Source organism: Lampetra fluviatilis, chromosome 3, assembly GCF_964198595.1.
Source record: "Lampetra fluviatilis chromosome 3, kcLamFluv1.1, whole genome shotgun sequence".
NCBI classification, from domain to species: domain Eukaryota; kingdom Metazoa; phylum Chordata; class Hyperoartia; order Petromyzontiformes; family Petromyzontidae; genus Lampetra; species Lampetra fluviatilis.
Window position 1 is genome coordinate 28620592 of NC_136277.1, and position 17428 is coordinate 28638019.

Consider the following 17428-nt stretch of genomic DNA (forward strand, 5'->3'; position numbering starts at 1 on the left):
GTAGGATAATGATGCTATCGTTTAATTTGTATGTGTTTGGGTGATTTGTTTACCTTTATTGTACTTTGCACTACTATCATGTTTGTGTACTGTTTGTTGTTGTAACGTTTATACCCGCCGCTACTGGACATCTGTGAAGAAGAGCTTTATAGCTCATCGGATTTCTCCAGTATAAATATTGTGATTCAAGTTCGTTTCCCTGAAGAGTTTCCTTCCAGGTCTGCCCGAGAACTACACCGTGCTGTCACTATGGCATCTCGCCTTGTTATAATTAGATCCGTCGACAACGTATTTGATCCATAATAATTCATAATAAAGGTTTTTGGGTTAGATCGCGTTATTTATAAATGTGCCGTAACCCTCCACCACCCGACACGGCCAATCAGCAAAAAAGTGTCACGTTGACAAAAGACAAATAGTTCACTACTTTAGCTCACCGGTGTGTTGAAGAGTGAAACCACAACATTTACAGTTTTTGAGTACGACGTTTCGCTGGTAATTGCATCCAGCATCATCGGGCAATTCGCCAGAATGGTGAGGCTCCCCTCTAGCTCCCGGTCTTAAATAGAGCAGCAGCAGGGTGACGTCATCATTTATCCAGTGGATTATTCTTACTTAGAGCCAGCTGTCCAGGATTGCGCAACTGTCTAGGATTGCTGTTGTCGATACATTTATGTGATGCATCTGCTTTATTCACAGGGTTTACTACATTATTTTCTATTACTTATGTAATCGATAGTTCTGATTTGTAAATTAGATTGTTCTTTTTTTATTGTAATACTCGGGTTGAATGAACATCTGGACATGTGTGAAAAAGAGCATCATCGGATTCCTCCAGCAGATAAATAAATATTCCAGTCTAGATAAATATTCTGAATTGCTGTGTGAACAAAATTGATCGCGTACTGAAATTTGACCAAACCTCCAATGACAGGACCCTCCTGAAAAATAGTCTTGGTCTTGAGATTCACTGAGGCTTTCCTGGCTAAATAAAGGGAACCATTTCTACCTGTTCATTGATGTGATGTGATTACTGTTATAAAAGGTAATTATTACATTTTTTGCGTGGCCATTTGTGGTGAGTAGATACAAAAGGTGTGTTGTAAAGTCTTCCAATAAAGCTATCGTTGATTATTTTTTTTAAAATATGTAGATGTGACTATCATGTTTCTACAAAACTCCCTCATTACATTAATTCCTGGAGTAAAATATCCTCGATTGTTATCGATGTATGTAAACCATTTGATTCCCATACATGTATGCGTGAACCGGATTGGTAAATAAGGTTCGTCTGATACATTTTATTTTTTAAAAATCAACCACTTCATTGACCGATTAATAGATTCCTCAATTGCCGTCGTCGTTACGTCTCGTTGCGCGTCGATGGAAAGGTGCGCGTGTGGGAGATCCCGGAGGGTGGTCTCCGTGCCAACCTGACAGCAGCGACGCGGGAGCTGTACGGGCACAGCAGGCGCGTTGGCCTCATCGAATGGCACCCGACCGCGGTCAACATCCTCATTAGCGCTGGCTACGACTACAAGGTGCCCCTCCTCCCCTCCCCCGCCCCCGACAGCGTCGCTAATCACACGGTTGGCCTGCCACTGCCGAGGCCAAACGGACGCTGCACGGTCGTGTAATGTATGAATGTTGGATGTTGTAATGTATGAATGTTGGATGTTGTAATGTATGTTGTATGTTGAACTTGTTTCCCACCGTACGTAGCCAGATGTGCTAATCCGAGGTGCAGGGGGAAGGACAACGGACTAAACGCAAAAAGCATGTCCAAAGGAATGAGTTTTCAATCTAGATGACTTAAAAGTTTCAGTGGCTTCTTAAAATCGGAAGGAAGAGCGTTCCAGACGACCGCAGAAGCGCATCTGCAAGCGCAAGATGCAGTGACCGTCTTTGTTCGATGGCTAGCCAAAAGCCGCTGCTGCGAGGATGACCGGAGTTCACGTGATGGTCTATGCTCCTTGACGAGATGAGCAAATCCAGGACACACACCTCAAGGGGCGGGTCGCCCATCCTGCAGAGACGTGAAACTCCAAAACCGGCTGGGCCGCGAGGTGGCCGAGCGATTGGAGCACGGCGAGTGGATTCGTGAATACGTCTGCTTGAAGCTTGAGCGTTTTGCTAAGTGCTCTGATATCTTTCCAAATGGCAATACAACAAAGTTGCTTGTTTTGACTGTATCTTTGTGGAGTGTTGAGTTTTGGCCCCCTCGTTGTCAGTGGGTTTTATTCGATTTCCACCCGTATGCCAAGCTAATTCCATCCAACGGAATTCCATTAATGGAATGAGCAAAACTTTACAATGTAGAACACCCTCGTGAAAATTAGCCTTGTTACTCAGAGCCTTTCCTGGAAAAACAAAGCACATTTCCACTCGTTTTATCATTATTATATCAAGGCACCAATCTCATGCATCAAAGCCTCATGGATTAAGGCCATGAATCAATTCAACCAAATCAATCAGTCTCTTGAATGTAAGCGGATAAATACTGTAGAGACACCACTGTATATTTCAGAAGAGATTGTGCACCAAGAAGCACTCGGGATGACGGGTAAACATATTCAAAGAGAGAGAATAGAGGTTGAAAGATACAGGCGAAGATGGCAATGAATATACAATAATATATTGTTTTATTCAGGAGGGCCTCATTGAACCTCAAGGTTCAGTTAAGGCTCTGACCCTGCTTGTGCTGTTAGGCCACGAAGGCCAGTTCCTTCCTTGAGACACGTGTACAGCTGGGAGGAAAAACGGCGTGCTCGGAGAAAACCTACACATAATACAAGGGGAGAACGCTTAAAGTTCCATACAGATACATCAACAACCTATTTGCTGTACTTCGTCTGAGAGTGACCCTATTGCCCTACAGGTGGGTACCTCTCCACCAACTGATTCAACTATATTACAGGCGTGCACCACGATAGCCAACACATGAATCGATTTAGCTCATGCACATGTTATGAGCTACATCAAGTTTAGCTGATGAATCGATTGTCACTTAACTACAAAAACCACTGCTAACCCAACGGCGCTCGGCAGATTCTAATTTATCCAAGACAGGGAATGCATTGGAACATCTGGAACGAAAACGGCACGAGTGCATTTCCTCCATCCTCGTGATATTGTCTACATGATCGCGACTCGTATTTTGACGGCATTTCATCAGTCCCGTTAGATTCCAATTCAAACATCAAAGTGGACTTGTCTTTTTTCTACAGTGGTTATATAACCTACAACAACGATCAGAGCCAGTAGAAATTCTGCAGAACCAGAGCTTATTTAGCCAAAAATATGCATAACTATCCTGGAATATTCAATGGTGGCTTGGCAGGACACATCGGTGTTATTACGCTGGTGATGGGTGTGTTTTTTTTGGCTACCAGTCGATTGTTATCCGTGACTCAAACAATACCCTGAATGTGCCCAATCTTGTTGGATTTCGGAAGCTAAGCAGAATTCTGCCCGGTTAGGACTTGGATGGGACACTGTATGGGAATATCAGGTGTTAATTGCTTGCCAGGATATGCAAGCACAGTACAGCAATGTGGATCACTGAGTGTTTTTTCCCTCAAATGAATGGGTTTTACATAGTTACTATCGTTTCCTCATATTGCCAAACACGCAATAATGGATTTAGCCAAACTTCTCAATGGACGACCCTGATAATTCATTATTGAGACTCAATAAGGATTTCTTGGTTAAAGAAATAGCATTGTGTTACAATAATTAAAGTAATATCACTGCTGTCTCTATGGCCTTAGGGCTGGGGTCACATTGGCTTCAGCCAGGCGATGGCTGCCACTGTTAGTGCGGTTTTTGCCTGCAGCAAAATGCAAGATAAGGCCCCCTCTGAGACCCTCTCGACCCCCATCTGAGGGCCCCTCAGATCTAAGGCGTGGGGTAAACTGCCCCACCTCACTCACCCTCTCTCCACAGCCCCATTTGCTTGTGCCTCTGTGATGTCACCAAGAGCCCACACAGTCGTTCTTCTGTTTAATGCCACTGATGAGTGCCAAAGCAGGGTCTGGCACTGAAACATTTCATCGGTTCTTTCCTTTTCCCACCCCAACCCATAATATTTTGCATTAATAAAGCTCTCGTATCATTATGAGTGGCGCTGCGGTTATTGCATTGCCATGTGAACCCGGCAATTTCAGCATTATTCTTGGCCACGGCTAACATCAGTGGTGGGCGACATTTGAATCAGTCCTGAATCCTATTGTTCACCAACCTGCATTGATGAATAATTATCAAGGTAAAGGAAAACAAACAAAAAACTTGCGTAACCAGAAGTTGATTACAATGCAGTTTGGATTTATATTGCGTATATATGTTACCACATCTCAAAACGCTGAACAGAAATGGTGGGCATGCTTATTTTAAAGGGCTATAAATAATTACTCTTTATCATCACGATTGTTATCGTTATAGCAGCAAAAATGCATCGCGGAGTCTTATTCCTCTGCGCGTGTTCCTGTGCCATCAGGCCTTTCGTGCCAAGGCTGAGGACAACTGTCACACCGATAATAACAACAACAACTCATCCATCTCAGCAGCAGTGACCCCACTGCTCCTTCAGATGCCCCACTGGGCCGCAACCTCAGCTACTCCCACAACCTTCCAGGAGCAGAACGAGACCGCGGGTTTCAACTCTTATACTTGGTTTTGGATTTATTTATTTTTTACCGAAATTCTTGGCAATGGGCCTTAATTCCCCTGCACCCAGCCACCCTCGCCTCAACTCAAAAACCGCGCTCATGCCCTCACGCGACCTCCTCCGCAGTGCGAAGAGAGTTGGCCTCTCACCACCAGCGTTGAAACGTCCACAGCAGTTAGGCGCGCAACCCTTTACGTTTCATATTTACTCAGATAACAAGTAAATGCCTACAGGGGTGTGCGAAGCAGCACTTTAAGCATGTGGAAGTGGTCGGTGCGCCCTGGAGGGCCGTCGTGACTCCGGGCTTCGTCCGCTTAGGACTTGAAGCGCGTGATGGGAGGAGGAGCGCGGGGTGCCTGGGAGGAGAGAGTTGATGTGGTGGGAAGTCGGAGCCACAAGAGCGGCTTTCTAAGTGTGGGGTTTTAAGAGCACGGGGGGAGAGAGTATGTACGAACGCTTAACAGCTCCCCCTGCCTTCTTCCGCTTGTCTTGACACTTAGAAATTCCACGCGTGTAAACGTTGCGGTGGATCAAGGTCACAGAATTGGGACACTAAAAAGTAAAGTGTTTAAGTAAATCAGAAAAATCTCTTGGATTTTAATAAAGGTGAGTTAATGTATTTACCTTATAGTGCAGTAATACGACATATTGGCCATCCCCTCTGTCTTCATCGCTTTTGGCTGTGGAGGCCTTCATGAGTCCCAGCAATTGCAGGGTGATTTCATCACTGCACACGTTGTGAAAGCGATCATAAAATAGTCGTCAGTTTCCTGATAAAGCATGAGCCGGAGGTTACGATGTACAAAACGAGACGTTTACTCTAACCCCATTTGTCTTATACCAAAGGTTCCGCAGCTATGGCATGAAGGATCATGTGTCATATTACTATACTTGTAATTATTATCCTGCAAAATGTTTTATTGTTACTAAGCGATAGAATTCAGACCGAGAACTAAACTCACAGTAACCCATTGAAGGAGAAACGTCTGCATCAAGATTTTAAAATCGATGCCTTCTCTTCCTGTAAGAAAATGCTTTTTGTCAATAACAGTCAAGACATGCTCAGATTTCTTTACACTCCGCAGATTAACACCGGGTGGCTTGCTTTTTAAAAGAGCTGCAGTGTATGGTGTTGACATGGTGGGGTTGTTTATGGAGTTACCACATTTCTGGAAAGCTCCAATTTGGACACTTGGGTGAGTTGGAAATATCTCCCTCCATAAAAAAACTCCACCCACTTTTACATAGCCACGCCTACTCCATTACTTCCACAGAGTGGCTTGGCTTTCCGATGTTGGCCCTATCTACTGCTCGCAGTGTTTAGTTTGTTGTCCTTCCCCCGCACCGCCGATTAGCGCGGTTGGTAATGTACGCTGCAAAAAAAATGCAACATACATACATAGGTCCCACCTACTCTATCAATTCCACCCGCTACTCAGGTAGCCCTGCCCTTTTCCTGTATCATAAGTCGAGCATGGGGCCAGAGAATTTTAAACTGGGACGAAATTGTGCTTTTTGCAAATGCTTCGGGATACTGGGACATCTTTTTTTCGGAAACTGGGACTGTCCCGGCCAAACGGGGACTTTTGGTAGCTTATATTCTTAGATTTTTTAGGTAAAGGCACGTATACAGCAATCGTGCTGTGACAGTTCCATCTGAAGACGGAAGCTTGTGTTGCCTCCGAAACGTCGTGACTTTTATTTTATTTTACTTTTATTAATTTTCATTTTTTACCTACGTGACTTTACCGAAAAAACCTAAGAATATGAATCCTTGCAGTCACGAAAACTTCAAATCTAGAATTTTGGTAGCTTTATTAACCACGTGGATGTGCGAATTCGGCAGATACTGGTGTGGAACGTGGAGGCAGGCGAGGCGGTGCAGGTCATCGACTGCCACCGTGACGTGGTGCTGTCACTCTCTTTCAACACGGACGGGAGCCTCCTCGCCACCACCTGCAAGGACCGCCGCCTGCGCGTCATCGAGCCGCGCTCTGGCGCCGTGCTACAGGTCAGAGGTCAAGGGTCAGTGAGGAGGAGCCATTGAGTGTGCTGGCGATGCAACTGTGCCGGGGACTACAGGCTGAGGGGCCCGGGCGCCAGGCTACTGGGGTGCCACGGTGGCAAAATGTATGCAGGAGGTCGTGAATTCGATCCCGACATCTGACACCTGTATATTTGGAGTTTGCATGTTCTCCCCCATGGTCGCGTGGATTTTTCTCCGGGTCCTCCAGTTTTTTCCTCGACATTTAGAAACATGCGGTTAGAGTATTTCGCTGATATAAATTTCCACATGATAAGCCACTTCGTTGAGTAATGGTCAGTGAGCATTGCCTGGAAAATTAAAAATTGTTTATACTCTTTGGTTCTTTCGGTAAAGTCACGTAGTTAGAAATAAAATAAAACAAATCACGACGTTTCGATTGCAACACAAGCAATCATCATCAGGTGAGAAAACCACAGCAAGAAAAAAATGCTAAAGTGGGAGAAAGAGCTGCCGTGGCAAGAGGTTATATAGGTAAGAAAGTGGGAGGGGCAAGGGGGGAGAGAGAGAGGGGGGGTGTGGGGAGGGGAGCGCTGCGTGAGCGCTCGGGGGAGAGAGGACGTGGGGCTGGGGGGGGAAGTGGGCGGGGCTGGAAGTGGGAGGCCGAGAGAGCTGGGGATGCGGGGGGGGGAACTAACTCGGAAAAATAGACCAGTACCCGGCAGATATGATAGAGAGTATGGATTCCTGCAGTCACGAAAGTTTCAAATCAAGAACAAATAGTTTAGTTAAATACTTTAATACTGAGAGCAGGTGAAATTGAAGAGCGGACTCCCTCCTCCATTTCATTCCTTGCAGCAAAGCCTGTGCCAGCCATGCAATGTCACTGTCAAGGGCTCTCATAAATTGGATGAATGGATAAATTACCAATAAATAATATTCAATCCAATGTTTTAATCAATAAATGGCCCTTATTTATCCAGGAAGGCTACAGTGGATCTAAATATTATTTTGAGGAGTGCCATCGGTTGATATGTTTGGCCAGTTACTTTTTCATCGTCATTATCATTACTGTCATAATTATTGTCATCTTCAATCTCATCATTGTGATCATCATCGTTGTCCCCCTTATGACTGGCTTATGTAAGCACCACCCAGCAAGGCTGTTGGGAAATAAATATGAATAATTCTCCTTTGCAGAGGTCAATCCCCATCAAAAGAACATTGCATTCCCAAACACAAGCCTGCCAGCACGAATTACTCAACACATTCATAAATAACTCTGCCTTATAAAGGGAAAATATTGAGTCGGCGACGTTTCGTGTAATGACCCTTCTTCATTGAACCAAAATTACGGCTCGTATATATTCCCTTTTAAGGCCACATTGTTATTGGCAAATGTGTTGAGATTTTAGTTTTGTGTGCTTGTGCACCCAATGCCAACGCAGTGGCGTCTCCCATAAAATATTTAATTTTGAAGAGAACAGCAATTATGAGCATGATACCAAGTGCGGTGAGCATAGGAACACTTTGTCTCTTTCCTTGCAGGAAACTCACTGTAAAACTCACAAGGTGAACCGTGTGGTTTTCCTGGGTGACACGAAGAGGCTTCTCACCACCGGCTCCTCCCGCTGGAACAACCGGCAGATCATGCTCTGGGACCAGGTGGGGGCAGTTCATCTCGGATGTGAATAAAGGCGTTAACAGATTCTACTATTGAACCGGTGGTGCGGTGCGGCAAACCTGGCGATAGCTAACCACAGTGGCGATCCGTGGTATCTGAACTTAAACCTGGGTGCGCCTTCACCAACTCACTCTGACAAATGCGGTTAAGTATGGTCACACAACCCCAATGATATGTACTGAGCTCTGAGAAAGGACCATTGCCCATGATATTAGCTCATGTTTTCTTAGAAACATAACATCATTTAAATTGACAGTGGTGATATATATCTTAATGCTTTTTAACCTGATTATCAAACGCAGTTACGTTGCCTCAGAATACTGCAAGTGCTGACTTGTCAACGTGCAACATTAAGAAGAAATGTTGTCTTTGTTCCTCTTTAGACGGATTGCCAATCTTCAACACTGATGCACTGCAGAATATTCTAAAGAAGCCTTCTCTGGTGTAGGCCAATCAGTTTCAAAGAAAATGCATGTTGTTAGAGCATATTTGCATGTTTTTCCACAGGTATGTGTGGTTAATGGAGACTTGATGCCTTGCAATAGGTGTCTATTTTGTGTTTAAAGATATTAACACCTGCTTTATTGCCAGAAAGGATAAAGCCTATTCTTTCCCCCCCCCATAATTTTGATACTGGAAAAAAGGTCCCATTCGTACAGTTGGCTATGTACGGTACGAAAGAAGTTCAGCATAGATACATTACACAGCTGTGCCCGGAGGGCCACCTTGTAGTCAAAGCCGGCGCTGATGAGGATGTTGACATAGAATATTCTCATAGGTCTAAATCGTGGGATTTCATCGCTGATCTTGTTTTCCTTTCCCCCCGGTGACGACCCGAATGCGCTTCGTGTACGTGGTCGAGCAGGAGGACCTCTCAGAGCCCCTGGTGCAGGAGGAGGTGGATGGCCTCTCTGGGCTCCTCTTCCCCTTCTATGACCCTGACACCCGCATGCTGTTCCTGGCCGGAAAGGTGCGTGCGCCACTGCCACCGCCACACACAACTTCCCAGAGGACCCAGAGGGGTGCTGCGGTGGCAAAGATGTTAACTATCTCGCCTGGTATACAGAAGGTCGTGGGTTGAATCCCGACTGTGATGCCTGTATATTTGGAGTTTGCATGTCTTCCGCTGTGGTCGCGTGTATCTTTCTCCGGGTCCTCTGATTTTTCGCTCCACATTTAGAAACATGCATTGCTATACATTTCCACATGATGAGCCACTTCTTTGAGATATAATTTGTGGCCAGGTCGTTTCTGAAAAAGAGCTATATTGCTAAGAGGGCCTTAGCTGGTAAATGTATATATATTTATAATAGTAAGCCAGGGCTTAACTTCAGCCAGGTTTGTCCAGGTTGCCGAGCTGGAACATATTTCCGCATAGAGTACCGCATCCCCAGTCCACCTCTCGCTTTGGCCTTGGCGACTTGTCAACTTGCCACCTCCTCCGGTCTACCACGTCCTCCTGCATACCAGGCTAAGTAGTTAACATCTCGCCACAATGGTGAGCTGTCAATGATAATAAGCAAAGCCCAAAGCTCATTGATGTATGTTATAATAATAATGCTATCCTATAAAGGTGGAAGTGGTCATACAGTGTTTAGCAACTGAACTTGGTAACACGAGTTCGATTCACATCCACAGCTGTCAGTTGTGAGTGATATCTGAATCAATCCTGGGATACATTCACCAACCCACACTGACCAGCATGATGCATCATCAACGACATAATGTGGGGAACTTTCATCCAGCAGTGGATTAACAAAAGGCTATTACTCATGTAATTTGCTGTACATTGTAATCATGTCTTTCTGAGTATGTGGTGGGGAGGAGTGGTGCAGTGCCTACTGCACTGCGCTACGAACCCAGCCACCCGAGTTCAACTACTGGACATCTGTGAAAAATAGCTTTTCTAGCTCATCGAATTCCTCCAGTAGAAATAAATATTCTGATTCTGAATTTACACTCACACCTTACATTGGTCACGACTATCTGAACCAGTACTGGGTCTCACCGAGGTTAGCTCAGCCTTAAATTACTATCTGGTGCGGTGTGTAAACATCTAAATTGGGGTACAAAGGCAGCCAGGCATGGTGCTGGCCACCCACCCCCTTGTAGGTGCTCGCTAGCAGCAATTGCTCCAACAGTCTGTATATGCCATATGGAAGATCTGTCTTCTTGTATGTGTATGTGTGCTTTGGCCATTTAACAGGGCGATGGAAACATCCGCTACTATGAGATTGGTAGTGACAAACCGTGCCTCCACTTCCTTGCGGAGTTCCGGTCACACTATCCTCAAAAAGGCCTAGGTGAGGCGGTCATCTTTTCAAGTTATGCTTTTTTTTGTGGCAGCACATGGTTTGAACGTTGTTTCTTGGTTCATATTTACGTGTTCATTTGATGTAGTGTGCAACGTGCATCTGTGGTTTATAAAATTCTGCATTTACAATTTGATTCCGAGCTGTAATTTACAACGTACAATTTTCTTCTTTATCCTTTTTATTAAATGCGATCTCCACTTTCTTGGCGCTGCATTCCCCTCACATTTTTCCCTTGACACGGCACATTTCGCGGAAGTTTTCAGTAAAACGCGACCCTGCGGTAAATGATCATGAATGCCCCTTTGTATCGCTGCAGTTGTGAGGCAGCAGGCTGCTGCTGTTGTTGTTGTTGTCGTCGTTGTACTTGCCACCGGCTGCGTTGGTAACGCTTGCCACCGCGCGCCCATTCGTTCCCCCATCACCCCCCCTGCCGCAGGGGTGATGCCCAAGCGAGGCTTGGACGTGGGGGCGTGCGAGGTGTTCCGTTTCTACCGCGTCGTGGTCATCAAGGCCCTCATCGAGCCCATCTCCATGATCGTTCCGCGCAGGGTGAGAGCCTCGCTCGCCCTCGCTCGCCCTCTCTCGCGGCACAAGCACCAGCAGTGGCAGCTTCCCACATTTCTCTTTGCACTTCTTCGTTTCGTATGGCTGACGCAGGGATTCATCTTCTTGGTTCTTTCGGTAAAGTCACGTAGAAGGGAAAAAAAAATAATATTAATAATAATAAAACATAAAAAAACAATTCTCACGAAGTTTCGGCCACAACGCAAGCAGCCATCCTCAGGTGAAGAACAGGTCTGTCGGGAAGACAGCGTCTGTGAATTTACCGAAAGAACCAAGAAAACAACTTTCAAATTTCGATTTAAAGCTTTCGTGACTGCAGGGATTCATCTTCTTGGTTCTTTCGGTAAAGTCACGTAGAAGGGAAATAATAAAATAATAAAAATAAAACATGATAAAATAAAAATTCTCACGACGCTGCCAAGCTTGGCGGTGTTCATTGGGACGCTGTCTTTCCGACAGCCCTGTTTCTTCACCTGAGGACGGCTGCTTGTGTTGTGGTCGAAACGTCGTGAGCATTTGTATTTTATTATGTTTATTTGTATTATTTTATTATTACCCTTCTACGTGACTTTACCGAAAGAACCAAGAAGAACAACTTACAATTTCACATTCACTTGACCATGCCAGGCAACCGCGTCAGAAGCAGCGGAGTGTATCATCGCTGCGAAGTCTACCTTCGTATTTATGGGTCGGGCATGGCGTCGTGATATGTTGTATAGTCTGTTCTGGATGACCACAGTCACACACTGCGGATAGCTTAAAATGTTTAATCTGTGCATCAGGCATCCGCATCTGCGATGCTTTGTATGGATGCAGTTTAGGGTTGCCCATAAGCTTCATGGAAGATAAAACCCAGGGATCTTTGCAAGAATAGTATTATTATACTAATACAAATCGAATTTACATTCTAATTGTAGAGATGCTGCTGTGGCACGATGGTCAGCACAATACACCACGTCAGAGGTCGCCGTTTCGATTTGTTCTCGCGGCACGGCAGGTGAAGAGATTGATCAAGTCTCTGAAAATACACACGCCTCTGTCCACTCAGTGGTATAAATGGTCACACCGCAGTCAGTTGACTGGCAGGCTGCATGTGGTGGGGTAAAGTGTGCATTCTCCCACCTCTTTCAAGACGTCTGGCCTGCATGGAAGAGTAGGCCAAATACCCTCCAAAGGGGCTGTCTAGCACGCCCTCTAGTGGATCCCCTTCTGCCCGCAGTGGCGTTGCCAATCAACATTATTTCACGGGACGATAAAAAAATATATACTTTCAGAACTATCACCACTAGCAGTGCATCACCTTGTGTCAGAGAATAGCCCTGAAATATGACATCACAGAACTGACTTTGAAGTTTCTTGAGTAAATCTCTTTACCTGCACAAAGGACACACCTGTTATATGACCTGCAAAGAATGTGGCACATTAATCAAACTGAAATGCATATACACCTAACTGGAAAAAAAGTCTTTGGTGATTGGCCTGCGATTATGTACTCTCTATGTACTTTAGAATCCGGTTTAACCAGGCAAAAGGCTCTCTGCATGTTGCAGTACCAAGGGGCAATCCAAATTTGTACCAAAAAATGTTGGCGGTTCGGACTCATGGCTCTGACACAGTATTTGTCACCTGACCGCCTCCAATTATGACTTTTGAGAGGTTCTGTTATTTTGACCACCATCCTAGAAATGTAATTCCAAGCATTAGAGGCATTTACAATGTGGGCAGGACACACATCGACCCCAGGTGTCGTGGGCTGCTGCAGTTCAACGTGGACAGCAGAGAGCAGTGTGGAAAACTCCATTGTACCGTACTATTCTCCCACAAATATGCTCACCGCCTTCGCCAACACACACTGACCAGCACTCCTACAACCAGCACAGCATGCAGAGGCTCTTATCGTACATAACCAACCACGCACCTCCGATTAGCGCGCTTGGCTATGCTATGCTACGGTGCAAAAGAAACTAAACATATATCCAGCAGTGGATTTGAGACAAGGGCTGTGCATGTACGGCAAGTCTTGTAGCTCCTCAGACGATGGAGGCGTTTTGTGTCATTGTATTTTTAGTCCGACTCGTACCAAGAGGACCTCTACCCGATGACTCCAGGGGCAGAGCCTTCAATGACGGCGAGGGAGTGGCTGAGCGGAGCGAACCAAGGTGCCACGAACGCACTCCGCGCCTCCGTCAGCGCAGCGCTCGTAGTGTTAACCCTACGTCCGGCGATGCCTGCCAGTTGACTGACAATTCACATGGGGGGGGGGGGGGGGGGGAGTGAATTTAAAGATTGGCAGAGGTAAATTTATTATAGAGGCGATGTGCATTGAATATAATTTGCAGAGGTGAATTGAATAAACGTATGTGAATTGAACATCACTGGATAGTGAATTTAGATTCAAGAGATGAATGGCTCACAGGGCTATTCCAAATAAATGGGGGGGGGGGGGGGTGGGAGTGAATTCAATAGATTGGCAGAGGTGAATGTATTATAGAGAGGCGAGGTGTATTGAATATAATTCGCAGAGGTGAATTGAATAAATGTGAATTGAACATCACTGGATAGTGAATTTAGATTCAAGAGACGAATGGCTCACAGGGCTATACCAAATAAATGAAACTGAAGTGGTCAACTGGGCAGGGTAGCAGAGGGGACTTGAAAAGAGAGAGGTTAATGGAATAACATTGCTGAGGTGAGTTGAATGGAAGCTCGAAGGTCACCTGAAGAGATACACGTGATAATTAAAGTGCCAGAAAGGATTTTAATAGCGTACACAAGTGGATAAAACAGGTTTACACAGGTGAAATAACATCAGAAATGAATTGCATAAAATGGCAAAGCGTTGATTGAATAGGATACCAGAGGTGAATTTAATAAAGCATCGTGAAAATTGAGTAGCCAACCATGTGATTTACACACAGTAGCAGAGGTGCATTTTATAGAGTAACAGATGCACAGTGCGCAGAAAAACAAGGGTGTGGAGAAGCAGAGGTAAATTCCATAGAATTCACCATTTGACTTTCAAACAAACATGGGGAAAAAACCGCATGTTGTTGCCTCTCTTCGCAGGTCCTGTGCTGATGTCGATGCGAGCAAGCTACAGGCCCCAGCCCCGATCGGGCCTGAGAGCCAGTGGAGTGGGCAGCCGGCCAGAAAGAAAGGGCCTCATAGTTGACGGTTATGACCTCTTGGACAACGCACCTCCCAAGACAGAGAATGAGGCAAGTGAATGGTGGCGAACCCCGTGTGTTTGGCTGCACCACGGCGATTGATGATTACGAAGGGGTGTGCATGTTGCAGTACCAAGGGGCATCTCCTCCAACTCAACTCTCTGCTGGTCAATTATTGCCAGGCTGTCTGACCAGTGTGTACAGGTGCTGTCAGTCATGCAGTTCACCTCCTACTCCCGTCATATTTTACTTTATTCAATTGATGTATGTTACTCTGTTCAGTTCACATCTGCTCAATTTAATTAATCTTTATTCTTCAAATTCATCGATGCCAATTCAATTAATGTATTCCTCTATTCAATTCACCTCTTCATTTACCTAAGGGCGTTATTATCATCTGCCATGATCAATCCACTGCTGGATGAAGGCCTCACCAAACCGGCGCCATCCCTCCTGGTGCTGCAATGTAACAAAGCGCAGCACCTGCACGCACACCGATGTCATCGCTGCATCTGTGGTGAATGTCGTCTCAGGCATCTCAGCGGTGGATGCTCACTTGTGTCCAGAGAAACCCCCCACACAAAGAAATATCACTCAAATATCTATGCAGATACTTGATGTACTGCCATAAACAGGTCACCATATTGCAGACATTCAAATCTGTATATGTTGTACCATAGCACCTGTGCACGTCGCTTACCATTCTTACGGATTAATTGGATGTATACATTTAGTATCCTGCAAACCCCTTCACAGCTCCCCGACCTCTATCCCTGCCCCTACCACCACTATCCCGCAGACCTGGTTTTCATCTTCAGATGTCACGGCCTTCCCTCAGTACCGCTGCTCAGTCTTAGGCAGTTGAAGAGGACTTGGCAGTGGTTTGTGGCTTCATCTCCTTTTCCCATTCTTGGGTGCGTGCGTGCCTGCGAGCAGCTCCTCAGGATGTTTTACCGGCAGCACGACGAGATCCGGCGGCTCAGGGAGCAGCTCACGCAACGCGACCTGCGCGTTCGACAGCTGGAGCTGGAGCTGCACAACTTGCGCAACAATGCCAAGAATGCCTGACCCCCCTGAACCGTCTCTCACGACCGCTCACCCACCCCCATCGACCTCACCACCGTGCACTGGCCGGTCCCCCCCTCGGCCTCTTCTATCAATACGCACCGACAAAAATGCCTCGTACTGGTCACCAGTGCCCAGCGCAGTGGACCGGCAGATTAAATTAAAGCGCAAGCCGAGCTGTGAATGTTCCATCAACCCTCGCCTACCCCCCTTTGTTCACTTCTTGCCGTCTACTTAAACGTGCAGTGGTTTGTGTCAGCGTTCCTGCTCTCTCCTCTTCCGTCCCCAAATCCTGACCAAAGGTTCTGTGAAGTCACTGCCAATCATATCCCGAATCAACCCCAACCACCACCGCTGCAAATTTCTTCCTTCTCTTGAACGTATTGTACAAAGCAATGTTGACACTATAATACCATTTTTTTCTTGTTGTTGCCAGTCATGTTTTCAGCGGAGTTATTTGCCATGGGGACACAGCGAAATAACTGGCAATGTATATTCTTGGGAAATATTATTTCCCTTCTACGTGAATTTACCGAAAGAACCAAGAATATGAATCCCTGCAGTCACGAAAGCTTTAAATCAAAATTTAACTGGCAATGTGTTTTTGTAAAAATAAGACATCATACCCAAGTCTCGGCTAAATGCGAGTTGCTCTAGCGGCTGCACTTAATAATAGCCTTGCGGTTTAGTGTCCAGTTGGCTTATTGGATTGCCTTATCCTGGAAAGCAAGAGTCGAGGCCGAGCCACACTCACGTGGGCGGGGGGCGTCCCAGACGGTTAAATCATCGCCCGGGACAAGGAGCCCCCCACTCCCTGGGGGGGGCCTTAGCTCATTCTTTGCATGGCAGCACAGACGGTCGTGGTCTTACCAACGCTCTGGGTGACCCCGATTGATGCGACCCAGGTCACCGTGACCCACCATCGCTCCGATGAGCAGTGTGGTCTATTTGGAGCGGTGCTCGATTGGGACAACGGCGTTGCTGATCAAAATACGTGGTTTGGTTTTGTATAGACAAATTCTAATCCAAGAAAACATGCGACGATTTAGGCAACTTCAGAATTGCAGTTTTCTGCCCAGTCTCGTCGTCTCGCATATCGCCATAGCGTGTCCCAACCAGAACACTCGCTCTCATGTCGCCATAACTTATTCGTTATCTTGTCCACAACAGCCACGCTATACTGTGGCAAATGCTATATACTGCGATAGTGCTTTGGTGACAGAAAACACGTATTGCTGTGGTGGTGTATGTGTAATCTATTGGCTGTGGAGAAGAGAATGGGGGCAGAAACATCACGTTAAACAGAGACAATGCAGTCTACTGCGGCTCTGGGTTTTTTGAGTGAGTGATGTTATTATTGGCCGTGCCAGTGTCGTGAGGATTAATTGACTCCTTAGCAATCGCAGGTCTCTCGTGGCAATATACCGTACTTACTTGTAGGCATTTAGCCTTTTACACGCAAAGCACTACTTGATTTGACTTTAGCGAAATCAAATGTAATCATTTACTGTAATGTAAAAAAATACTGTACAAAGCCTTTTTACATATTTTGTTAATCTATAGAATGTATTAGAGCGTTGTTGATTTTGTTTGCCAAAAATGAAAAAATATATATACGGTATAACGAATGACAGGGTAATTCTTCCGTCACGCGAACACGACCAGTGGCACAATCACAGGGCGAGGTTTAAATAGCGATCTATTACCACCGTGTAAAACTCTTTTGAAAGTGCATTGCTGCTGCATAAGATATCAGCAACCCAAGAGCACAGCTCCTGATGTAAACTTTCAAAAGGGTGGAACCGTTGCGGCGTTAACAATGCCACGTTTATCCAGACAAATATTCCGTGATTCTTAATAAACGTTTTTGGGTTAGATCGCGTTATTTATAAATGTGTCGTATAACCCTCCACCACCCGACACGGCCAATCAGCAAAAGAGTGTCACGTTGACAAAAGACATAGTTCACTACTTTAGCCCACC

At 45.7% G+C, this 17428-nt stretch overlaps 1 protein-coding gene across 2 annotated transcripts in view; it reads left to right on the forward strand.

The window, feature by feature from the left end:
- CORO2B (coronin 2B) overlaps positions 1–17428 on the forward strand; it is a 41878-nt gene extending 24450 nt beyond the window's left edge. Inside the window, exons 3-11 of one of the 2 annotated variants that reach the window (XM_078886008.1) lie at positions 1392–1541; positions 6513–6677; positions 8199–8315; positions 9200–9304; positions 10541–10637; positions 11086–11198; positions 13282–13372; positions 14280–14431; positions 15317–17428. In XM_078886008.1, the coding sequence (XP_078742134.1) occupies positions 1392–1541; positions 6513–6677; positions 8199–8315; positions 9200–9304; positions 10541–10637; positions 11086–11198; positions 13282–13372; positions 14280–14431; positions 15317–15448 (1122 nt within the window). In that variant the 3' untranslated portion in view covers positions 15449–17428. The remainder of the gene's footprint in view (positions 1–1391; positions 1542–6512; positions 6678–8198; positions 8316–9199; positions 9305–10540; positions 10638–11085; positions 11199–13281; positions 13373–14279; positions 14432–15316) is intronic. The other variant, XM_078886007.1, reaches the window with a different exon arrangement.